This window comes from Vulpes vulpes, chromosome 2 (genome assembly GCF_048418805.1).
Source record: "Vulpes vulpes isolate BD-2025 chromosome 2, VulVul3, whole genome shotgun sequence".
NCBI classification, from domain to species: Eukaryota; Metazoa; Chordata; class Mammalia; order Carnivora; family Canidae; genus Vulpes; species Vulpes vulpes.
Window position 1 is genome coordinate 44,210,346 of NC_132781.1, and position 26,922 is coordinate 44,237,267.

At 36.1% G+C, this 26,922-nt stretch overlaps 1 protein-coding gene across 1 annotated transcript in view; it reads left to right on the forward strand.

Annotated features, from left to right (window-relative positions):
• Positions 1 to 26,922, forward strand: part of CPD (carboxypeptidase D) — a 79,317-nt gene that overhangs the window by 33,560 nt on the left and 18,835 nt on the right. The window contains exons 5-11 of the mRNA XM_026016312.2: positions 62 to 411; positions 862 to 1,053; positions 2,929 to 3,096; positions 10,849 to 10,958; positions 19,931 to 20,033; positions 20,521 to 20,663; positions 22,240 to 22,409. Coding sequence (XP_025872097.2) covers positions 62 to 411; positions 862 to 1,053; positions 2,929 to 3,096; positions 10,849 to 10,958; positions 19,931 to 20,033; positions 20,521 to 20,663; positions 22,240 to 22,409 — 1,236 coding nt within the window. The remainder of the gene's footprint in view (positions 1 to 61; positions 412 to 861; positions 1,054 to 2,928; positions 3,097 to 10,848; positions 10,959 to 19,930; positions 20,034 to 20,520; positions 20,664 to 22,239; positions 22,410 to 26,922) is intronic.

Below are 26,922 nucleotides of genomic sequence, written 5' to 3' on the forward strand. Positions count from 1 at the left end.
AGCATTGTGTGTTTGAATTTAACTCCAAGCCACCTACTTTTACAAAAAAATTTTTTTTCAGGTATATGCCACTGACTATTAATAATATAATAGTGAAAGAAGGACCAGCCACAAAGGTGAATTTTTCCGTTCGGCCAACTGTGGCTTCGGTAATCCCTGACACAACTGAGATGGTAGTAACTGCTAGCACAGTTGCTCTGCTTAGTAATCTTCCTGGAACACAACCCTTCCACCAACCAATTCAACCAAAGGACTTTCACCACCACCATTTCCCTGATATGGAAATATTCTTGAGAAGGTTTGCCAATGAATATCCCAACATCACCCGGCTTTATTCATTGGGAAAATCAGTAGAGTCAAGAGAACTTTATGTAATGGAGATATCTGATAATCCAGGTGTCCATGAACCAGGTAATTGGTGTGGTCTTATACATAATTTCAGTAATGCCTCTCAGAGCTATGTACCATAGTTCTGTGTTTCATCTAGAAGGATAACTTATAGTAGGTATAACTGGAACAAAGAAAATGTAACCAATCTTTTGCAAGAAAAGGAAAAAATCCATTTCATAATCCATATCTGGCACAGTATTTAATATACTGGATAGATTATATTTTTTTCTGCTGATAATATTTTTATTTTCATATTATATGGCATGTGCATGTTGTATATGCTTTGAGCCTGCTCAGATGTATACCCTAGTAGGGAAGCTGCTTTATAAGATACTTTTTCCTGCTTCTTTTGCCAAAGTATGTCTTTTCTAAAATTTTTGGTTCAGGGTCTTAACATATTTTGGGGAAAAAAATAGAGTCTGTGATAAAATAAAAAGGAAAAACTCTTCTATGTAATTACCTTGTTTTCAGGTGAACCAGAATTTAAGTACATTGGAAATATGCATGGAAATGAAGTGGTTGGACGAGAACTATTATTGAACCTCATTGAATACCTTTGTAAGAACTTTGGAACAGACCCTGAAGTAACAGATTTGGTTCGCAGCACTAGAATTCACCTTATGCCATCCATGAATCCTGATGGTTATGAAAAGGCCCAGGAAGGTAAAGAATAGCTGTCTATTAATGCTTAACCTTTTTGATTATCATAAGGAATTTTTGGGAGTAGAATTTGAACTAGTTATTTCCTTGGAATTTCTTCTTATTTTGTCTTATAATTTATTTTGTTCTGGCTTTTGTATTCTTTTAAGATAGGCTAGTTCATTCAACAATTATGATATCAATTTTATATTTAATGGAGTTCTTCACTGTGGTAATGGCTCTTATTGCCTAAAATATAATACAAATTTTTGATACATTTTTCCATTTTAAGAATAATTATAGGGATGCCTGGGTGGCTCAGCGGTTGAGCGTCTGCCTTCGGCTCAGGGCATGATCCTGGAGTCCCAGTACTGAGTCCTGCATTGGGCTCCCTGCATGGAGCCTGCTTCTCCCTCTGCCTATGACTCTGCCTCTCTCTCTGTGTATGTGTCATGAATAATTAAATAAAATCTTTTTTTTTTTAATTGAATAATTTTAGGTAACTTAATTATTTGATTAATAATAACTTAATAAAATAAATTTATTTAATTATTTTTAAAAATTACGGTGTAACATAATTTTTGTTAAATTATTGTATTGGGAACACTATCCCATAGGTGAAAGAAAACTCAAACCAAATCTCTTGAAGCCAGTGACTCTAGTTTGACTCCCAGTTGTATTCCCCATGCATATTCTAAACCTGCTGAGTTACTAACTTTCCATTCCTCTGCCTCTTCAGGGCTGGCTCATCTCTCCTGGGGCAGTATAGTCAGAGCAGGGTGCATGGCCACTTGCTTACTGGGGCTACTTTATGCGTAACACTAGGAGTGTGAGAATCTCTCTTCCCAACCTGTGGTTCCTTCCAGGCAATCATACCAGTGAGTAGAGTAGGTACCAACCATGTGAACATGCAGCCACATGACTCTCACTGACTGAACACTGAGAAAACCAACCAATGAATGACCAGGTTAATCCATGTTTTTAATTCAGTTCATTTCGCTAAGGACTTTATTCTTTGTCAACTTCACAAATCCCTCCATATTCCTCTTTTGAGACCTTTCTGAGAGATAAAACTGTTCTAATAGTGAACCCTCCAGTAGATGTTTCTCATTCACTTGCAAATTTTTCTCATCATAGTGATATAATAGGATTCACATTACTTATTAAAAGGGAGTAAATTTAAATTCAACCCTTTCTTCTCCTTCGGGTTAAACTTCCAACCATGTCCTTGACTACCTTTTTGTGATTACTTTAATGTAAGCATGTCACAATTTTCTTCTTTTCATTTGGTCTATCTCTACAATATTTTAATTAACATGTACACCAGTTCAATAGAACCTCCCTCTGATCAGTCATGTCCACTGAACATAGTGATCACATCATTGTATATGGATTATTGACAATTGAGCAATACTTTTGTTTTGAGCAATGTTTTAGTATAATTTAGGTAGTTGGATTTTTTTCCCCTCAAAGTCTGAACAGAAGACAGAAATGAAAGAATAATGGTTTTACCTTTCTGTTCAAAAGATCTGGAAGAGAAACACTTCTTTAATGTACAATACCAAAAAATGCATTTTTTTAAAGATTTTATTTATTCATGAGAGACAGAGAGAGAGAGAAAGAGAGAGGCAGAGACATAAGCAGAGGGAGAAGCAAGCTCAATGCAAGGAGCCCGACATGGGACTCGATCCCAGGCCTCCAGGATCAGGCCCTGGGCTGAAGGTGGTGCTAAACTGCTAAGCCACCCGGGCTGCCCCCAAAAATGTATGTTTTAATCATAGTGTGATAATTAATCATAGTGAAGACTGATGTGTTCACGTTTACCTTTGAGTTAAGAGCAGTGTGTTTGATTAAAATGTAAGTGAAATATGGCTTAAATTTGAATACTTTCTCATACAGGAGATTCAGTAAGTGTAATTGGCAGAAACAACAGCAACAACTTTGACCTGAACCGAAATTTCCCAGACCAGTTCTTTCAGATCACAGATCCTACCCAACCAGAAACTATTGCTGTAATGAGCTGGATGAAGTCCTATCCATTTGTACTGTCAGCAAACCTGCATGGAGGTAATAGCAACTTGATATTCCAGAATTAATTCCTGTTGAGAGCATTTGAAAATCTTGGTGGAATGTTACCTGTTTATAGTCTTGGGTATTTTAAAACAGGTATCTATTACCGCTTTTAGGGCAGAAAATAATAAAGATCTTTTCTCATTGCTTTTTAAGCCAATTTCCTGGCTATTTCCCCCCCTTTCTCTCCCACTCTTCCCCTCCCACTCTTCCCCTCCCCCATACTCTTTCCCCACTATCTTCTCTCTCCCTCCTCCCTCTCTCTCTCTCCCCTTGTCCCTCTCGCCCTCCTCTCTCCTCTGCCTTCACTTAGTTCTCCAAGTGTTTTATATTTATCCCTCACATGTGTTTTATATTTATCCCTCTCACTGGGAGTTTGGTAACATACTCTTTGTCATTCAGAAAAATTAAACACTAACGAACTGGAAATTTTTAGTCCTATTCTTCCCTAAAATTAAATAAACTCTTTCATGTAGGTTTATAAGACATTCTCTTATCTTTTCCTTGCTATGTATTTAGCTGCAGCACAATAGTCTCATTCTCCTATAGTGTTTGGGCTTACACACCTTCATATAATTTAGCAGGAATTGATCAGTTGAATAGGATGAGAGGTCAAGATTAAAAATAATCACAATGTCCAACTAGGGCAATGTGAGTAAGAGTGAAAGTGTAAATACCAAAAAGAACTGAAAACATATGTCTACATGTAAACTTGTACATGAATATTCATAGTAGCATTATTCATAATAACTTAAAAGTAGAAACAACCCAAATATCCATCAACTGATGATTGGATAAATAAAATGTAGTATACCCATACAATTGAATATTATTCAACCATGAAAGGCAGTGAAGTCCTGATGCGTTTTACAACATAAATGAAACTTGGAAATTTGCTAAGTGATAGAAGCCAGTCACCCAAAACCCTATTTTATGAAATGTTCAGAATATGTAAATGCATAGAAATAGATGATAGATTAGTGGTTGGGGGGAAATGGAAGTGACTGCTAATGGGTACAAGGTTTTCTTTTGGCATGATGAAATTGTCTATAATTAGATAGTAATGATGGTTGTACAACCCTGTGAATGTATTAAATAACAGTGAATTATATACTTCAAATGGATGGGTTGTATGTTATGTAAATTACAGTTGACCCCTGAACAACATGAGGGTTAGGGGGGCCAGCCTCTGTGTAGTTGAAAATCCATGTATAACTTTTGACTCCCCCTAGACTTAACTACAAACAGCCCACTGTTGGCCAGAAGCCTTACCAATAACATCAATAGTTGATTAACACATATTTTGTATGCTGTATGTATTATATACTGTATTCTTAGAATAAAGTAAGCTTGAAAAAAATTGTATGTTATTAAGAAAATCATTTGTAGAAATATCTTTCTACAAAATCACTAAGAAATAAGTTTGTAGTATTGTATCGATAAAAATCTGCATGTAATGGATCCACACAATTCAAGTGCCTGTTGTTTGGGGGTCAACTGTTCATCTCAGTAAAGCTATTTAAAAAAAAAAAAAAAGAGTGAAGTTATTAGCACCAGGGATAATAGGGAAGTAATCTAGTGTCGATGTATGTCAGGATATCTACTGAAGTTATCACAGTTGAGATTTAATGGCATATAGATTAACCTGCTATTTTATTTTTATTTTATTCTATTCTATTCTATTTATTTTAAATTTATTTTTAACCTGCCATTTTAGAACAGTACATACTTATGTTTATATTTAAAAAGTAAGTTGAAATTCTCTTTCAAAAATTGCTTTGAAAGCTTGCCAGAAGTAGGAAAAAAATTTTTTTTTACATTTGGTAATCATGAACAACTCTTAAAGACCCAAACAGGAATTATGAAGTCACAACCTGGTTGGCAAAATAATTCTTAATATATTTTATACCATGTTTGATAGAAAACAGGTTTTTGAGTTATAAAAAATATTCTCAGAATATATCACACATTGTGTTGGCTAAATCTGAAAACTTAATACTTATATTCCAATGAAAATAATTTACAGATTTACAAATGTATCAAGACCTTGTCACAGTAGGAGATACATCTCCAGTCATCTAGACTAGTTTCTTTTAGGACATATCTTGGTATAAACTTCCCTCTTAAAACCATTTTTGCTACATTCTGAAGGTTTTAAATTATTGTATTTTCATTTTTATTTGTTTCAGTGTACTTTTTTATTTCTTCTTTTATTTTCTGATTGATCTATTAATTGTTTAGTAGCATGCTATTTAACCTTCATGTATTTGTGTACTTTCTGGATTTTTTTTTTTTTTTTTTTTTTTTTGTGGTTAACTTCTAGTTTTATAGCATTATGGTCAGAAAAGATGTAGAGTGTGACTTTGATTTTTTTAAATTTGTTGAGGCTTGCTTTGTGGCCCAATATGTGATCTGTTCTGGAGCATGTAACATGTGCACTTGAAAAGAGTGTATATTTTGCTGTTTTAGGATGAATATATCTGTTAAATCTATCTGTTCCAGTATGTCATTCAAAGCCAGTGTTTCCTTATTGATTTTCTGTTTAGATGATCTGTTCATTGATGTAAATAGGGTGTTAAAGTCCCCTGTTATTGTACTATTATCTGTTAGTTCCTTTATGTTTATTATTAATTGTTTTATGTATTTGAGTGTTCCCATATTGGGTACATAAATATTTAGTTGTTCTATCTTCTTGTTTTATTGTCCCCTTTATTACTATATAGTGTCCGTCTTTATCTCTTGTTACAATCTTTGTTTTAAAGTCTATTTTGTCCAATAAAAGTATTGCTACTCTGGCTTTCTTTTGACACCCATTTGCATGATAGATATTTCTCTATTCCCTCACTTTCAAACTGCAGCTGTCTTTAGGTCTCAAATGAGTCTCTTATAAGCAGTATATTAGATGGGTCTTATTTTTTTTATCCATTCTGTCATTCTGTGTCTTTTGATTATTTAGTCCACTTATATGTAGAATAACTATTGATAGATATGTGTTTATTGCCATTTTATTACTTGTTTTATGGTTGTTTCTAAGGATTTTCGCTCCTTTTCTCTCTTCCATGGTTTGCCTGGTTTCTTTAGTGATATATTCAGATTTCATTCTCTTTATTCTTGGCATATTTATTAGTGGTTTTTGATTTGTGATTACATTAGGTTTGTATATAACATATTCTGCATATAGCAGTCTATATTAAGTTGATGGTTGTTAAAAATTTGAACCCATTTACTCCTCTCCTCCCTATGTTTTAGGCATATGGTGTCACATTTTACATCTTTTTATTTCATGAGTTCCTTGACAGATTTTTTTGCAGGAATATTTATTTTTACTGCTTTTATGTTAACTGCCTTCATACTGTCACTTTAATCTCTCCTTTTTTTTACTCAAAGAGTCCCCTTTCATATTTCTTATAGGGCTGCTTTACTGGTCATGAACACTTTTAGTTTTTGTTAGTGTGGGAAACTCTTTATTTCTCCTATTCTGAATAATAGCTTTGCTGGGTAGAGTATTCTTGGCTGCAGGTTTTTCCCATTTAGCACTTTAAGTATCATGTCACTCCTTTCTAACTTGGAAGGTTCTGCTGGAAAATCTGCTGATAGCTTTATGAGGTAGGTTTCCTTTGTATATAACTGTCTTTTATCTTGTGGCCTTTAATATTTTTTTCTTTATCAGTGTATTTTGCCACCTTAATTATAATATGTCTTGGTGTGGATCTGCTTTTGTTGATTTTGTTGGGGGTTTTCTGTGCCACCTGGATCTGGATATCTGTTTCCTTCCCCAGATTAGAACAGTTTTTTTTTTTTTTTTTTTTTTTTTTATGATAGTCACAGAGAGAGAGAGAGAGAGAGGCAGAGACACAGGCGGAGGGAGAAGCAGGCTCCATGCACCAGGAGCCTGATGTGGGATTCGATCCCGGGTCTCCAGGATCGCGCCCTGGGCCAAAGGCAGGCGCCAAACTGCTGCGCCACCCAGGGATCCCTGCGCCACCCAGGGATCCCAGAACAGTTCTTAACTATTATTTCTTCAAATAAATTATCTCCCCCCCCCCCCCCACCTTTCTCCCTTTTCTTGCTCTGGGAATCCTATAATATAAATGTTATTATTTTTGATGGAGTCACAGAGTTCCCTAAGTCTAGTCTCATTTTGCATAATTCTTTTTTCTCTCTTTTGTTCAGCTTTATTACTTTCCATTACTCTGTCTTCTAGATCTGTTCATTCCATCAAACATGTTCTCATTTCATTTATTGACCCCTTTAACTCGGCTGTTATTCCTTATCTCTATGTTAATGGTCCCACTGATGTCCTGCACTCTTTTCTCAAGTCCAGTGAGTATCCTTATGATCATTGCTTTAAATTCTCTATCAGGCATGTTATTTATATCTGTTTTACTTAGATCTCCAGCAATAGCCTTGTCCTGTTCTTTCATTTGGGACAGATTTCTCTGTCTTCTTATTTTGTCTAAGTTTCTGTGCCTGTTTTTCTGTGTTAGGAAAGTAAGCTGCATCTCCTATCTTGCGGATAATGGCCTTATGAGGAGGTCCTATATTGCCCTGCTCTCTCTGCAGCATCCCTTCTTCCCCTAGAAGCCTGGTATTCTAGGATTATCTTCAATGTGTGCTGTGTATGCTCTGCTGTTTTGTCCTGGCTGCTTTATCCTTCAGGCAAGTTGCCTGCAGAGGCTCTCTTTGCCTATTGTGGGTAGTGTTGGGTCCCTAGCCTGAATGTAGTGAGTTTTAACTAGATATGTTCTGGTTTGCTTGTGAAATGAGACCTGTTGCCACCACTACCAGAACTGAGGCCCTGCAGAACTTCCAGTTCAGTATACACACTGTGGGCAGGAGCTTGGGTCAATCTTCTGGGGCCCACTGGGTTGGAACTTAAGCAAGTGAGACTGGGAAAGGTGGTTCTTCAGAGCATGGAGGTGGGAAAGTGTGGGATGTGGAGGGATGGAGCTTGATATAACAAGTTAAGTAGTGAGTGTCAGCACCGCACTAGTTTCTACTGTTGGCCCTATACTTATGCTGAGGGGTAGGAGAGGGAGATGGCTCTGGCCAGTTTCTTTGTTCCTAGAGGAGTATCTCCTTGAATGCTACTTCTCTGGGACACACTCTGAGATGAGCAAATAACCTCCTCACTGTGTGCCCCAGGTGCTCTTCAAATTGCTGCTTCTACACTGTGTGTCCACTAGCTGTTCACTCTGCCTTCTCTTCAAGAGTAACCCCAATATCCTCCAAGCTCTCCCAGAGCCAAGCATGCTAACCTTTAAAACTCCAGGCTTTAAGCCCCTTTGGTTGCAAGGACTCACAAAATTCAGGCCTTTTCGCTTGCCAAAACAATTGCTCTGGGGATTCATTTTCCCCTGTACATCCCTGTTTGTGTGCTAGTCCGTCTCTTGACCTCTGCAACCATGGTTCCCTCTCCACTACAAAGACCATGATCCATTTCTTTCCTAAACTGTGTCTCCACACTTCCTAGCTTCTTCCATGTGGCCTCTTCTCTATGTTTTATGGAGTTTGTTCTGCAGTCTTCAGATTGATTTCTGGGGTATTTAGGATGATTTGATAGTCACCTACCTGTATTCGTGGGATGCGGGTCCTTCTACTCCACTGCCATCTAACCTTTCCTCTCTATGACATTATGTTTTCTCATCATAAAATCTTTAAATGGGTTTTGAAATCTTAGCAAAGAAATTTAAAAGAGGATTTCTTTGGTGTCAACAATTCAGAAGGATTTTGAAAGAAAAGTAAGATTCCTCTTTGTAAATTTTGATACTAATTTTTAAAGTTGAAAATAAAACATAAAATTAATCACGTTAAAGTGAACAATTCAGTAACATTTAGTGCATTCACAATGTTGCACAACCACCATCTCTATTTAGCTCCAAAGCATTTTCATCTCCCCAAAAGGAAATTTCTTACTCATTGAGCAGTTGCTCCCTATTTTCCCCTCACCTCAAGCCCTGGTAACAACCAGTCTCTGTTATCTCTGTGGACTTGCCTGTTTTGTATATTTCTTTTTTTTTTTCTTTTTTGTATATTTCATAGAAATGGAGTCATGCAATATGTGATCTTTTGTGTCTCTCTTTTTTCGCTTAGCATAATGTTTTCAAGTTCATTCATACTGTGACATTTATTAGTACTTCATTCCTTTTTATGGCCAAATAATATTTCATTGTATATATCACAATTTATTTATCCATTTTTTCACTGAAGTATATCTGGGTTGTTTCTACTTGTTCACTCTGATAAATAATATTGCTGTAAATAATGATATACAATATCTGAGTCCCTGTCTTCAATTTATTTGAGTAATTCCATGTTTTGTGCTTTTTTATAAAAATTTAATTCCAGTGTAATTAACATACAGTGTTATATTAATTTCAGATGCACAATATAGTGATTCAACAATTCTGTACATTATTCAGTGCTCATCATAAGTGTACTCTTCATCCTCATCACCTATTTCCTCCATCTCTCCACTTCTCCCCTCACCTTACCCTCAGTTTGTTCTCTGTAGAGTCTATTTTTTGTCTGTCTCTTTTCTTTGTTCATTTGTTTTGTTTCTTCAATTCCACATATGAATGAAATCATATGGTATTTGTCTTTGACTGACTTATTTCATTTAGCCATGTTTAGCTTTTTGATGGAAATATCACCATATGATTATTGCATATTTAGCTTTCTAAGGAACTGCCAAACCGATTTCCACAGTAGCCATACAGTTTTACATTCCCAGCAACATATGAGGATTCCAGTTTTTCTACATCCTCATCAACACTTGTTATTTTCTGTTTTATATTATAGCCATTTTAGTGGGTAAAAAGTGGTATTTCCTTGTAGTTTTGATTTGCATTTCTCTGATGACTAATAACAAGCATCTTTTCTTGTACTTGGCTGTTTGTGTATCTGCTTTGGAGAAATATCTGTTCAAGTCTTTTGCCAATTAAATTTTTTTTTTTTTTTTTTTGTCTTTTTGTTGAGGTGTGGGAGTTCTTTATATAGTCTGGATACTAGGCCCTTATCATATTGCTGATTTTGATATATTTTCTCCTGTTCTCTGTTCTATAGGTTGTATTTTAACTTTTTAAAAATATTTTAACTTTATTAATAAAGTCCTTGACACACAAAAGTTTTTAATCTTGATGAAGTCAAATATATCTATTTTTTTCCTTTACTGATCCTGCTTTTTAGGTTGATACTAATTTTTTTAAAATAGACCATTTCATAGAAAAAAGTCTTTTATGACTTTTTTTTCTGTCCTTAGAAAATTAGCTGTACGAAAACAGTATTGAGTAGAAGTTGATGTTGGCTTTTTTCTGTTCTTTTAGATATGGAGGTCATAATTCTGGGATGAACATTTTTTGGGACATTAAATTTGTCTAAGCAGTATTGAACTGGACTTTTTCTTCTTAGAACTATTTTGGGGCATAGAATGAGCATAGTTCTTCATACTTGCTTCATAAAAATTTTTTTGCTCTATACAAATGTTGGCTGGTATTTGTTACTACAGGATTACCTCATCTGAATTCAAGTTGAATATGTTCTTTCACTTCCATTCCCATAAAGTGGCATGATAAAAAAGGCAAAGATATGTGGGTTAGTAGAGATAGAATACATGAACAGGTGAACAAATGAAAACTGTGAAAATTGTATTGGTTTCCAGTCTCTAGCAGTATTATGAAAGTGCAATTTATGTTGATAATCCATCTTGAAGGAGATAACATGATACATTTTCCTCTTTTTCCCTTGCAGGTTCTTTAGTAGTGAACTATCCTTTTGATGATGATGAACAAGGGCTTGCCACATATAGTAAATCACCAGATGATGCTGTGTTTCAACAAATAGCACTTTCTTATTCCAAGGTAGGCTTGTGTTTAAACATAAAATGCTATAAAGTTCTTTAATTAAACAATGCATTAAAACAAAGTCCAGTAAGAATCTGGTCAGGTACCTTCTTCTTGGTTACGCTTTCTGTGATTCCATTGCATGATTCCTTTCATGCTGTCTTACCATTTTTTCTCCTGTTTTCTACCTCACTTTGAATTTGTTGTGTATTTCCCCACTAACCTTTAAGCTCAAGTAATGTCTTTTTGCCTGCAGTTTTTAGCATAGTACCTGAATCATAATAAACTAGTAAATATAAATATATATATATAAATATTATATATAAATATAAATATAAATATAAATATAAATATAAACTAGTGTGCTCAAGTAATGTCTTTTTGCCTGCAGTTTTTAGCATTGTACCTGAATCATAATAAACTAGTAAATATAATATATATATATATATATATATATATATATATATATATAAATATTTATATAAATATAAACTAGTGTGCTGGTTTATTTCATTTGACTAGTATTTTAATTATAAACCTACCTTTAGTCTGAGGTAGAGGTTGACAAGCTACAGCTTGAGAGCCAAATCCAGCCTACTGGATTTAGAGTTGAGTAGTTGCAACAGACACTTTCAAGCCTGTAAAGCTTAGAATTTTTGCTGTCTGGTCCTTTATAGAAGAAAATTGCCAACCACTAGTCTAAACTATCAAAGAGCCTATATTAACATATACCAAGGGAAAACAGGTAGAGGGATCCCTGGGTGGTGCAGCGGTTTGGCGCCTGCCTTTGGCCCAGGGCGCGATCCTGGAGACCCGGGATCGAATCCCACGTCGGGCTCCCGGTGCATGGAGCCTGCTTCTCTCTCTGCCTGTGTCTCTGCCTCTCTCTCTCTCTCTCTGTGACTATCATAAAAAAAAAAAAAAAAAAAAAAAGAAAGAAAACAGGTAGAAATTTATGTATTTTCTAAACTTCTTGTAATGAACATACATTAGTTTTATAGTCAGAAATGGTTTTTGTATGTATGTGTGTTTGTGTGAAATTTTAATGGAAAAATCATTCTTAGATAATGTGTTAAAAGTTGGGGCTTGGCAACCAGGCCTGTAAGTTTCAATTTTTGGTCTTATTACATACTGTCTGTGATTTTATTGGTTATAGGTAAAGAATATTAAGACTGCAACTCTGTGGTCTCTAATCACAGCCCTCTGTTATTTTATGTTGCCCATGCCTTCATTCTGCACAAGTGGACCTTGTGAGTTTGTTGAGAGTTTCTAATGGGAATATGTCTATTTTAAACTTTAAAGAATAGTTGTCTTCTGTTTGGGCACACCATTTTTGAGGGATGTTTGTGGCATATGAGAATATTATACCCTCTGAATAATCAAAATAAGTGATCAGATTTTGCTCATATCCCCATCACATTTGGTGCTACTTTTTACCCTCATTGTGACATTGAGTTCCTTGGCCTCTTTTTGTTTTCTTTGACCTTTAGTTCTTTTGATTTTACTTTCTACCCAGCTTAGACCCACAAGCATCCTTTTCAGTGATACTCTCACTCACACTTTGGGATACCCTTTTGACATACCTGCCTTGCCAATGTCCAATCTGCAGTATTTGTCACCACTGTCTCTCTTATACATCCCAGAAAAGCCACACAGTCGTGGAAATTGACCACACTCCGTCTATGCTCTCTAACCTCAACAGAGCCATCGGTTCTACTTGGCAATGCTTCATGTTTTGCTGCTTGACTCTTTGGCGTGTTTCCCACTTGGATGATTCTAATCCTTTACCCTCTACCTGAACCTCCTAATCCCAACTTTACTCCCCTTATTCTCAGTAGATCACTTTGCCTTGACTAAGTAGAACTTTGAATAATCTGATGTGAGTTCATTCAGATTCTGTCTTCTCCATTGTTATCAATTTGTGTCTTTCCCATGTTTTACTCCATTTCTTGATCTCACCACATCCTGCCTCCTCTGGAAGCTTATTCCTTTATTTCTTCTGTCGTAAATGGGAAAGATAATAATTAAAATCCTCAGTCTTTACTCATAGCATCCTTTCTCTTAGCCGTGATCTATCATGATCTATCATACATCCAAATCCCCCATGCTCTCAATAGCTTCATGGTGAAGAAAAACAGACCAAGACAATCTGTGGTGACAGAAGTAGGGGACTAATGAAGGGCAGACCTGAAGGTGATGGAATGAGTACCAAATATTAAGTGCACCCTAAATCTGAAATCTAAATAAAAAGATAATTGGGCAGGTGAGAGCACTGGAATATTGGAAAGAAATTTCAAAGTATATACAACTTATAAGTCTGGTGCAATTTAAAGGGACAGACACAATTTAAAAGGATAGGTGGATTTAAAGGGAAATCTTCCAAACTTTTAACTTCTGGGGCAGAAAAAAAGGCAAAAAGAAATGAAGAAGAAGTGCCCTTTGGTAATTGGATAGTGAAGAGGAAAAGAAGAAAAGAGGGGAAATGTAGGATTGTACAAGACAGAAGAGAACCATAAATCCAGAGGACTCACAGCTCCACCCTTATTTCAAGACAAATAAAACAAAAACACACTAAAGTACTTTGCTAAACTGACAGAAAAGGGCACCATTAAATAAGAATCGTATATAACAGCCCAGTATCATAAAAATGAACAAGAGATAGGTTTATCCAGGGACGCCTGGGTGGTTCAGCAGTTGAGCATCTCCCTTCTGCTCAGGGTGTGATCCTGGGGTCCTGGGATCGAGTCCCGTATCAGGTTTCCCTGAGCAGCCTGCTTCTCCTTCTGCCTATATCTCTGCCTCTCTCTGTGTCTCTCATGAGTAAATAAATAAAATCTTTAAAAAAAAAAAAAAAGAGAGAGAGAGAGAGAGAGAGAGAAGTAAAATCCAAGAAGAACTATTTGAGAAAATCAGGAAATGAAGTTTTACACATATTGCTTGAGGAAACCTTACTACCACCAAAAAATAATCAAGAAGCAGAAGAAAACTTTAAGTCAGATATTTAAAAAGTGAAAACAGAGAACAAAAAAGATAAGAAATGAAGGACAGTTGATAAAACTCAGGAAATACATGGAAGAAAAAGACAAAATTATCTCTAAAACAAAAAAATAAATTACAAGAGCTAAAGACCTCATACTTCCCAATTTCAAACTTACTGCAAAACTATAGTATACAGGACGCCTGGGTGGCTCAGTGGTTGGGCGCCTGCCTTCTGCTCAGGTCGTGATCCCAGGATCCGGGACCAAGTCCCGCATCTGACTCCCTGCAAGGAGACTGCTTCTCCCTCTGTCTGTGTCTCTGCCACTCTCTCTTTCTCTGTGTGTGTTTCCCATGAATGAATAGAAAAATCTTAAAAACAAAACAAAACAACAACTATAGTATACGACACTGAGATACTAACATAATAAGGATGGACATATAGATCAATGAATTAGAATTGAGTACAGAAATATGTACTTACATGTATGATCAATTGATCTTTTGACAAGGGCACCAAGACAACTTAAGGGGGAAAGAATAATCTTTCCAACAAATGGTGATAGGAAAACTGGATATGCACATGCAAAAGAATGAATTTGGGCCCCTTCCTCCACCATACCCCCAGAATTATCTCAAAATAAATCATAGTCCTAAATGTAGGAGCTAAAACTATAAAACTTTTAGGAAAAATATAGGAATAAATCTTTGTGACATTGAGTTAGACACTGATTTCCTAAACGTGCTATCAAAAGCACAAGTGACCCCAAAAAAGATACAGTGGGTATCATCAAAATTAAAACCTTTTTTTGCTACAAAGGATACTGTATTAGTTTCTTACAGCTTCTGTAATGAAGTTTCACAAATTGGGTAGCCTAAAACAACAGATACTTCTTTTCTCATGGTTCTAGAGTCTAGAAGTCCAAAATGAAGGTCTTGGCAAGGCCAAGCTCTTTCTAGAGCCTGTAGGGGAATCTTTCCTTGTCTCTTCCTAGCTGCTGGTGTTTTGCTGGCAATCTGTGGCATTCATTGGCTTCTAGGTGGATGAATTCAGTCCTCTGTCTTCACATAGCATCCTCCCTGTCTATATACAAATTTTCCCTTTTTTTTTTTAATTTTTAAAAATTTTTTTATTTATTTATGATAGTCACAGAGAGAGAGAGAGAGAGAGAGAGAGAGAGAGAGAGAGAGAGGCAGAGACATAGGCAGAGGGAGAAGCAGGCTCCATGCACCGGGAGCCCGACGTAGGATTCGATCCTAGGTCTCCAGGATCACGCCCTGGGCCAAAGGCAGGCGCTAAACCACTGCGCCACCCAGGGATCCCCAAATTTTCCCTTTTTATAAAGATATCAGACATATCGAATTAGGGCCTAGTCTAATTACCTCATTTTAACTTGATTACCTCTATAATCAAATACAGTCATATTCTGAGGTCTTTAGGGGTTAGGACTTCAACATATCTTTTTTGGGGGACAGAATTCAACACATAACAAAGTATCAAGGAAGTATAAAGGCAGTCCACAAAATAGGAGAAAATTACATATCTGATAAGAATCTTATATTTAGAATATACAAAGAACTCTTACTAAACTAACTCAACTAAATAATCAAAAGACAACCTAATTGAAAAATGAGTAAAGGATTTGAATAAACATTTCTCCAAAAAGATATACAAATTACCAAGAAGTACACAAAAGATAATAACCTTAGCCATCAGGGAAATGCAAATCAAAACCACAATGAGATACCATTTTGTACCCACTAAGACTGGCTATAATAAAAAAATGGAAAACAAGTATTGGTAAAAATATAGAGAAATTGGAACCCTGTGTATTGCTGGTAGGAATGTAAAATGGTGCAACTGTTTTGGAAAACAGTTTTGCAGTTCCTAAGAATGTTAAGTATAGAATTATCATGTGATCTGACAATTCCACTCCTAGGTATATGCCCAAAATAAATGAAAACACATATCTACACAAAAGCTTATACAGTAGACACTTGAACCACAGGGGTTTTAACTGCATGGGTCCACTTGTATGTGGATTTTTTTCTATAAATATAGTACCACAAATGTCTTTTCCTTATGAGTTTTTTTTTTCTTTTTTTAAAGATTTATTCATTTATTCATTCAGAGAGAGCGAGAGAGAGGCAGAGACACAGGCAGAGGGAGAAGCAGGCTCCATGCAGGAAGCCCGATGTGGGATTCGATCTTGGGTCTCCAGGATCACACCCCCGGCTGCAGGCAGCACTAAACCGCTGCGCCATCAGGGCTGCCCTCCTTATGAGTTTCTTAATAATGTTTCCTTTTCTCTAGCTTATTTTATTGTAAGAATACAGTATATAATATACAAAGCATGTGTTAACTCATTGTTTATGTTATTGGTTAACACTTCTGGTCAGAAAAAAAAGACTTCTGGTCAACAGTAGACTGTTAGTAGTTAAGTTTTGGGGGAGTCAAAAATTACATCTGGATTTTTTACTGTGTGGGAGCATTGGCACCACTAACCCCCATTTTGTTCAAGGGTCAACCAAACACAAATGATAGCAGCATTATCAGTAATAGCCAAAAATGAAAACAATACAAATGTCCATCAAATAATAAATGGATAAACAAAATATGCATTCACACAGTATTATTCAGCCATAAAAAGGAATAGAGCACAACAAATTACAACTTGAATATCTCTTGAAAACATTATGCTAAGTGGAAGAAGTCACTCACAAAAGACCGTGTAATGTATGATTCCATTTATATGAAGTGTCCAGAACAGGCAAATCCATGGAGACAGAAAATAGATCGGTGGTTTCCTAGGGCTGGGGAAGCAGGGGGGGGCCAGGAGAAGGTTGGAAGAGAATGAAGAGTGCTAATGGGTGTGGATTTCTTCTGGGATGATAAAACGGTCCTAAAATTTACTATGGTGATTATCACACAACTCAGTGAATACACCAAAAACCATTGAGATGTGCACTTTAAACGGGTAAGCCATGTTATATGTGAATTACATCTCAGTGAAGCAGATTTTGTGAACCTTGAGAAGACTAAGGAGTGGGGTACCCATTCCCATCCATCCCAGTTTGTGCAGAGGCCAAAAAGAGCTTAAAAGTTACATACCAAAATATTAAGTAATCTTTGGCTTATAATTTTCTTCTTTTTGTGCTTTTGCATTTTCTGATCTTTCTATAATAACTTTTATTATATCTTAAGTATAATGAAATTCAATGAATTCAATTAAGTGAAAGTAAAGAAACAGAGCTTTTTGCTATATGACGTGACAGACACCAAGTGACAAAGTTTCAGGAAGGTATTAGTGGAAAAACTAGTGATTTCTGAGTAAAAAATAGTTTATTTTAGTTAACAGTATGACATCAATGTTAATTTCCTTGTTTTGATAATTGTGCTTTGGTTACATAAGATGCTGACCTTAGGGAAAGCTGGCTCAAAGATATATAAAACCCTCTACTATTTTTGCAACTTTTCTGCAAGTCTAAAATTAGTTCAGGAGGAATCAAAAGAAAAGAAGAAAACTAAGTAGTCTCTTGTGTCCACTTCCTTATTGTTGTTCTCTCATCTCAGTTTCTTATCATCTTCTGCCTACATTGTTTTACCTGCAAGTGCCCCTTCAAAGATTACCAGAAATCTGTTGTTTTTCTTAACTTTCTTGACCTCTGACATCTGATACTGTTGTCTTCTCCACGTGATCTCTTGCATTGTATAATAGAAAGCTCTGCTTTTTTTCTTTTATTGGCTGGACATTGTCTTTTACTTTCTTTTTTCCCTCCGTCTTCTATCCTCAACCATTTTTACCATCTCGTCACCAAGATGTCACCACTATGTCACCACTATGTAAGTGCCTCTTTAAAAAACTTTCATAGAATGGAAGTTACTGTAAAAAAGATTAAAAGATCCAGGCAAGCAAACAAGAAGAAAATAAGCCTAGTGAGCCCTCATCATTTAGTATCTTGGTATGTAACTTTTAGACTGTGTGTGGATTGAGACTGGCCATCCTCACCCTCAGTCTTCTTTAAGTTGTCAAACTGCGTGAAAAAATTTAATTAGGTTTTAAAAGTTATCAGAGTAGCGAGAATTAAAGGAGATGGTAAATGCACACGGTAAAATCAAAAGCCACAACCTCCCGGGGCGGGGTGGGGTGGGGCATATGATGTTACATTTGGATTATTTCAGTAGTACTCTGAAGGCTTTGGTTTATTTTTCATGTTATTAGGATAAACTTACCTAGAGCCATGAATATTTCACATACCACCCTTTCTTCAGAGATTTTTAGTGGCTCTTTATTGCTCTGAGATAAAGTTGAAATGTTAATAGCTACTTCCTAGAACTATGGTGTCTAGAGTAAGGTTTATACTAGATGATCCATTAAGATGTAAGAAGAATATATTAGAAATTCTATTTATATTTAAAACAAAATTTTAAAGATATTTATTTATTTATTTATTTATTTATTTATTTATTTATTTATTTATCAGAGAGACCAGAGAGTACAAGCAGGGGGAGGAGCAGAGGGAGAAGGAGAAGCAGGCTCCCCACTGAGCCCATGGGGTTCAATCCCAGGACCCTGAGATCATGACCTGAGCCAAAGGCAGGTGCTTAAGCAACTGAGCCACCCACCTGCCCCTTGTTTATATTTTTTTTCCTTGTTTATATTTTTAAATTTATCCCTAAAAAAACTTTTTTATTTTTATGCAGATTTATATTATGTCTATTGTATTAGTATAGTAATACATCTGTATAAGTTATAATTGAATGGATAGATAGGTACTGATGGAAGTGGAGAGAGAGACATAAAGGTGTGTGCACATCTTCAATAGAAAAATCAGAAAGCAAAAGAGCATGTACATAATTGTTACATTAATCCAAAATAATAATTTTTGTTTGATATGAAAGCAGTGGGATCATAAACTTGTAATTGGTATGTTAAGTTTATGAAAGGGGGTTATTATATATATTTTTTAAAATTTTAAATCAAGGGAAGTTGTTTTCATATATATACATACATATATATATATACACACACACACATATGTTCATGTGTGTATGTGCATACACTTTTTTTTTTTTTAAGTAGGCTCTATGCCTAACATGGGGCTTAAATTCATGACCCCAAGATCAGGAATCACATGTTTTACTGACTGAGTCAGCTAGGTGCCCCGCTTATATATTTTAAAGTTAAATGGTTAATTCTCAATAGTGGGAAAATAGAGAATTGTTATTTTTCTCTTCATGCTTTTTGTACAATTTGTTTTCTATTTCCACAAGAAAGAAATGAAGTTTTGACTATCTTTCAAAGCTTAATTTCTTCGGGAAACCTCCACTGCTGCTCTGGTCAGTAATCTTTCTCTTCTCTGAATTCCAGTAGCACTTACTTTTGTCTCCATGGCAGTTTGTTTTATTCTTCATTGGGCAAGCTATTGCACATGCACTATGCTAGATGCTGATAGATGCTGAGGACACAAAGACACAAATTGTTTCAGGGAACAGTGTCTTGTTTTTAGGGAAGAAAAAGGTACAACCAATTGTAACAGGGTACAGAATGCAGTCAAAGCACAGAGACACCATCTAGAAGTAAGAGAAAGCTGCTTATTCCACATCGTATGTGAATTATCTTTCTGGGACTTCCAAGCTTCTTGAAAACATGAACAGTTTATTGTGGGATTTTTTTGGAAGGGGATTAGGTTGGGTTTTATATTATTTGTAACTGCAAGTAATAAAGTATGTTTTTTTACAGAGCACATTTAATTTTGATTTTTAAGTGCTCGCTTCGGCAGCACATATACTAAAATTTTGATTTTTAAAAGTAGGTAATAAGTTCATATAGTAAATAGTCAAAATGGCATAGAAAGTTATACATGAAAAGTCTCAGTGCTTCCCATGACTCTGCTCACCCCATTCATTCCCACCCCCCGAACATACCCTATTGGTAACCACTTTTATTATTTTTCCTTATCTTTCCTGCAATGCAACCAAATGTAAGTAAAGATTCTTAATTTTTTTTCAGGAAAATTCCCAGATGTTTCAAGGTAGACCTTGCAAGAATATGTACCCTAATGAATATTTTCCTCATGGAATAACAAATGGAGCTAGTTGGTATAATGTCCCAGGTAAACATTCTTTAATATCAAGGCCATATAACTTGATGGATTTTCTTCCCACTGGATGGTGCTGCTTCTTACTGATTTTTTAATTTTGAGAAAATATCATTCTTTTAAAAATATTATTTAAATAATTTAAAATATTCAGATAACCTTTTCAATTATCTTTTAATTTGGTACTTTTGGAGTTTCAGTAAAGATACTGTACTAAAACTTTATGAAAGTGTTATATTTTACCTCTGGCTGTGACAAAAATCCTTTGGTGTGCTAATAAGAAGAGGGTAAGCTATACTTGATTTCTTTTTGGACATGAAACTGTAGGTATCTTACCTATACCATCCACATCAGGGAACTCTCAAATGAACATACTATTGTTTTTCAGCCAATGCTGAGAAAAGATGGATTTGGCTTTTTTACTAGGAGTGTTGCTTACTTTTTGGGATCTGATCTAGTTCTACTTCTTCAGAGTTACTGATTTTAATTTATTATCCTTTAGGTGGTATGCAGGACTGGAACTATTTACAAACAAATTGCTTTGAAGTGACTATTGAGCTAGGTTGTGTGAAATACCCATTTGAGAAAGATCTGCCAAAATTTTGGGAACAGAATCGAAGATCTCTAATCCAGTTTATGAAACAGGTAACTATTCAGGAATGAAGTATGAAATTTCTCCCAAGAGCAAGAATACTTTTATGTGTACATGTAGTTTTCACACAGTGATTTTCAAATACACCCTTCTGAATTCAGCCTATTCATGTTTTGGTGTGTTTATCTAGAAAATTCATGGATGAAAATGAGTTCACTTGTATGCAGGAGGAGGAATTGAAAATGATTAAACAAGGTGGTGGTGGTGATTTGCCTTTTTTTTTTTTTTTAAAGATTTTATTTACTTATTCATGAGAGACACAGAGACAGAAGCAGAGGGAGAAGCAGACTCCCTGTAGGGATCCTAATGGGAGACTTGATCCCAGGACTCCAGGATCATGACCTGAGCCAAAGGCAGACGCTCAACCACTGAGCCACCTAGGCGCACTGATTTGCGTCTTTTTTTAAAGATTTTATTTATTTATTTGAGAGAGAAAGCACATGCACAAGCAGGGGGAGGGGCAGAGGGACAAGCAGACTCACTGCTGAGCACAGAGCCTGATGCAGGGCTCCATGTCAGGCTCCATCCCAGGACCCTGAGATCATGATCTGAGCTGAAGACTGACACTTATTTTCAAGTGCCATTATCTCACAAAAGAAAACTAATAGTATTCTCTAATATTACCTAGTACATAGTCCCCATTCAAATTTCCCTCTCTTTTACCCCAAAATGTCTTTTCATAGCTATATTTTAGAGCCAGGATCTAGCCAAGGTTTATGTATTGCATTTGATTATTACATCTTTTTACTCACTTTAATCTAGAACAGTCCTTCCGTTCTTTAAAAATGACATCCACCCCCTTTTTAAAAAAGATTTATCTATTTTTTTGAGAGAAAGAGAGTGAGCAAGTGGAGGGGGCAGAAGGAAAGAATCTCAATCAGACTCCCTGTTCAGTGTAGAGCCCCAACATGGAGCTTGACATGGAGCTTGACATGGAGCTTGATGCAGGGTTCAGTCTCTCGACTCTGAGATCATGACCTGAGCCAAAATCAAGAGTTGGAGGCTCAACTGACTGAACCACCCAGGCACCCCTGACATTTCCCTTTTAAAGAGGACTGGAGGGATCCCTGGGTGGCGCAGCGGTTTGGCGCCTGCCTTTGGCCCAGGGCGCGATCCTGGAGACCCGGGATCGAATCCCACGTCGGGCTCCCGGTGCATGGAGCCTGCTTCTCCCTCTGCCTGTGTCTCTGCCTCTCTCTCTCTCTCTCTGTGTGACTATCATAAATAAATAAAAATTAAAAAAAATAAAAATAAAAAAATAAAGAGGACTGGACAGTTTTCTTGTAGAATGTCCTATATACTGAAATTGTCAGATGTGCTAAAGTTTAAACAGTGCTGTTTGTATTTTTCGTGATAAAGATGAACCTAAGACTATGAAAAATTAGCCTTTCAGAAACTAAAATATTTTGCTTAAAATATTTTGCTTACATTTAGCTTTACTCTCAACTCCTAAATTCCTATTTGTTCCACATGTTACTTTATCAATCTATTATTTTGGATATGAGTTCCCCAAATAATTAGATGATGATCTTTACCATTCATATCTGGGTGTCCTTGTACTTTATCCAGGTTCATCAGGGTGTCAAAGGATTTGTCCTAGATGCCACAGATGGCAGGGGTATATTAAATGCCACCATTAGTGTTGCTGAAATTAATCATCCAGTGACTACCTACAAAACTGGAGATTACTGGCGTCTCTTGGTTCCAGGAACTTATAAAATCACAGCATCTGCTCGAGGGTGAGTGACTAAATACTTTGATATTAAGTGCTTGAGGAAAGACAAACATGATTCTGTCCTAGAAGATTATTGTCAGAAAGCCTTGGAGAAGTCAAGCAACCTTGAGTTTAATGCTGGAAAGTTTAGAGCTGGTTACACATTTGATCCTCCTCTAGTGATAAATGAGTATATAAGCTATCAGATTTAAGAAATCTATGATATTCTGGACTTTAAACAGTAGACTCCTCCTCTCAGGTCCCCTGCCTCCTGTCCAGATGTAAGGCTATGGTGAACGATTCCTTCACTATTGGTAACAATTCTGGGAAATACCTGTTAGTTGGGGAAAAAGGACTCCTGTTCTTTTCTTTTTTTTTTTTTTTTTTTAAGATTTTTATTTATTTACTCATGAGAGAGGCAGAAACACAGGCAGAGGGAGAAGCAGACTCCCTGTAGGGAGTCCGATGTGGGGCTCAATCCCAGGACCCAGGGATCACCCCCTGAGCCAAAGGCAGATGCTCAACCACTAAGTCATCCAGGTGCCCCAAGGACTTCTGTACATACATGTTCCAATAAATACCACCACTTTACATTTGTTTCTTTTTAAAGCTCTTTCACGCTCTCTTTTTCTATCCTCACCTAAACCATTCTTTTATTGATTGATTGATTTTTTTTTAATTTGAGTATAGTTGACACAAAATGTTATATTAGTTTCAGAAGTACAACATAATGATTTAACAAGTCTATAGTTATGGTCTGCTCATCACAAGTACAGCTACCTTTGGTCACTGTACAACACTGTTACAATACCATTGACTGCATTCCCTGTTCCGTACCTTTCATCCCTGTGACTTATGCATTCTGTAACTGGAAGTGTGTATCTCCCACTCCTCTTCACCCATTCTGCCCACCTGTCCCCTGCAACCATCAGACTGTTCTCTGTATTTATGAGCCTGTTTCTGCTTTTTGTTTATTTGTTCATGCATTTGTTTTCTGAGATTCCATATCTGAGTGAAATCATATAGTATTTGCCTTTCTCAGCCTGATTTATTTCACTGAGTGTAATACCCTCTAGGTCCATGGATGTTGTTGCAGATAAAAATCTCATTTTTTATGGTTGCATAATATTTCATATATACCACATCTTCCCTTTTTAAAAAAAGGTTTTATTTATTTATTCATGAGAGACTCAGAGAGAGAGGCAGAGACATAGACAGCAGGAGAAGCAGGCTCCATGCAGGAAGCCTGCTGTGGGATTTGATCCAGGATTCCAGGATCATGCCCTGAGCCAAAGGCCAGACGCTCTACCACTGAGCCACCCAGGCATCCCTATACACCACATCTTCCTTATCCATTGGTCTATTGATGGATGCTTGGGTTGTTTCCATATCTTGGCCATTGTAAATAATGCTGCAATAAACATAGGGGTACATGTATCTTTTTTATTTATTGTTTTTGTTTCCTTTGGGTAAATACCCAATAATGGAATTATTAGATCATAGGGTATTTTTTAAAATTTTTTTGAGGAACTTCATACAGTTTTCCACAGTGGTTGTGCCCATTTACATCCCCATCAGCAGTGTAAAAGGATTCCTTTTTCTCCACATCCTTGCCAACACTTGTTATTTCTTGTCTTCTTGATTTTAGCTATTCTCACAGGTTCAAGGTGGTATCTCATTGTGGTTTTGATTTACATTTCCCTGATGATTAGTGATGTTGAACATCTTTTCATGTGCCTGTTGACCTTCTGTATATCCTCTCTAGAAAAATGTCTATTCACGTCCTATGGCAATTTTTAATTGGATTGATGGTTTTTTTGGTGTTAACTTATATAAGTTCTTTATATATTTGGGTATTAAACCCTTACTGGATATATCATTTTCAAATATCTTCTCTCATTTGATAGGTTGCCTTTTTGTTTTGTTGATGATTTCCTTCACTGTGCAAAAAGCATTTTACTTTGATGTAGTCCCAATAGTTTATTTTTGCTTTTATTTCCCTTGCCTTACATATAGCTAGAAAAACATTTCTGTGGCCAATATAAGACAAATTACTACCTCTCTTCTAGGAATTTTTATGGTTTCAGGTCTCACATTTAGGTCTTTTTTTTTTTTTTTTTTTAAATCCTCTAAGGAGCACATTTTATTTATTTTTTATTTTTTTAAAGGAATGTTTTCAATTTATTATTATTATTTATTTATGATAGTCATACAGAGAGAGAGAGAGGGACAAGGCAGAGATACAGGCAGAGGGAGAAGCAGGCTCCATGCACCGGGAGCCCGATGTGGGATTCGATCCCGGGTCTCCAGGATCACGCCCTGGGCCAAAGGCAGGCGCCAAACCGCTGCGCCACCCAGGGATCCCACATTTAGGTCTTTAATCCATTTTGAGTTTATTTATGTGTGTGGTGTTAGAAAGTAGTCCAGTTTCATTCATTTACATGTAGCTGTCCAGTTTTCCCAGCACCATTTATTGAAGAGACCACCTTTTCCTTATTGTATATTCTTGCCTTGTTTGTTATAGATTAATTGACAATGTATGTATGGATTTATTTCTAAGCTTTCTATTCTGTTCCATTGATCTATGTGTCTGCTTTCCGTGACCACCTTACTGTTTTAATTACTACAGCTTTGCAGTATACCTTGAAATCTAAGCTTGTGATACCTCAGGTTTATTTTTCTTTTTCAAGATTGCTTTGGCTATTTGAGGTCTTTTGTGGTTCCATACAAATTTTAATACTTTTTGTTCTAGTTCTATGAAAAATGCTGTTGGTGTTTTGACAGGGATTTCATTGAATTTGTAGATTGCTTTAGGTAGTATGGACATTTTAACAATATTAATTCTTCCAATCCATGAGCATGGAATATCTTTCCATTTGTTTGTATTATTTTCAATACCTTTCATCAGTGTTTTATAGTTTTAGGGGTATAGGTCTTTCACCTCTTTGGTTAAGTTTATTTCTAGGATTTTATTCTTTTTAGTGCAATTGTAAATGGAATTGTTTTCTTAATTTCTCTTTCTACCTCTTTGTTATTAATGTATAGAAATACTACTGATTTCTGGGTATTTTGTATCCTGCAACTTTACTGAATTTATTACTTCTAGTAGATTTTTGGGTAGCCTTTAGGATTTTCTATGTACAATATCATGTCATCTGCAAATAGTGACAGCTTAACTTCTTTACCAATATGGATGCCTCTTATTTCTTTTGTTTGATTACTGTGGCCAGGAATTCCAGTACCAGTGGCAAGAGTGGACATCGTTTTCTTATTCCTGATTTTAGAGGAAAAGTTCTCAGCTTTTCACCATTGAGTATGATGTTAGCTGTAAATTTTTCATATGTGGCCTTTATTATGTTGAAGTATTACTTTGGTGAATTTTTCTTATTTCCAATTCTCTAAGAAAGGCAATTTTCATCTTTTTTATAAATTTTATTTTTACAAAGATATATTTACTTAAGAAAATGAGCTTGTGACTTTTTTCTTTGGAAAAAACTTAATTTTCTTTATCTTCCTCATCCTTTATAAAGAGCTTAGAAGGGGATCCCTAGGTGGTGCAGTGGTTTGGCGCTTGCCTTTGGCCCAGGGCGCGATCCTGGAGACCCGGGATCGAGTCCCACATCAGGCTCCCGCTGCATGGAGCCTGTTTCTCCCTCTGCCTATGTCTCTGCCTCTCTCTCTGTCTCTCTGTGACTACCATAAATAAATTTAAAAAAAAAATTAAAAAAAAATTAAAAAAAAAAAGAGCTTAGAATCGGAACTACTTGACTGTTTAATCTGAAACATCGTTTTTACTCTCTTAGTTTTCTTTTTTGTGTTTTAATAAGCGTAGGTGTTACCAGTAGATATTTTTCTCTCCCCTTACTGGCTGTCTTATTTATGAAGAGTTAGTTTGAACATTACACTGAAGTGAGGATAAGTACATGAAAACATTTATAGTTACTGCTACCTTTTTTTAAAGAAAAATTTCAAAAATCTAGTGGTTTGTAAAATGGATGGATTAGAACTTCACACTGATGAGAAATGAGATCTTTTCTGTTTTTCCTCCATTTTAGCATAGTATTAGAAAAACAAAAACAGCAAGATATCTGAAAAATAGGGCAGGAATGATGCAGTTGATAGAAAATGTCCTAATTAGTACCTCTCAAATTTTTCCAAACATATACCCTGATGACAGACAAGTGGACTCAGATTCCAGGAGACATGGGGTATTTATAACTTTCTTTTCACGTCATATGTTGTTTTTTTTTTAAATATTTTTATTTATTTATTCATAGAGAGAGAGAGAGGCAGAAGCACAGGCAAAGAGAGAAGCATGCTCCACGCAAGGAGCCCGACGCAGGACTCGATCCCGTGTCCGCAGGATCACACCTCGGGCCGCAGGCGGCACTAAACCGCTGCGCCACCGGGGCTGCCCTGACGTCAGATGTCTAATCAAAAAACTCAATCACATTTTACAGCCTATCCATGACTGTTCTGTGTTAATTAATATTTAAAACAAATAATAAATTATCACAAAGTTAAATATTTGACTCTTA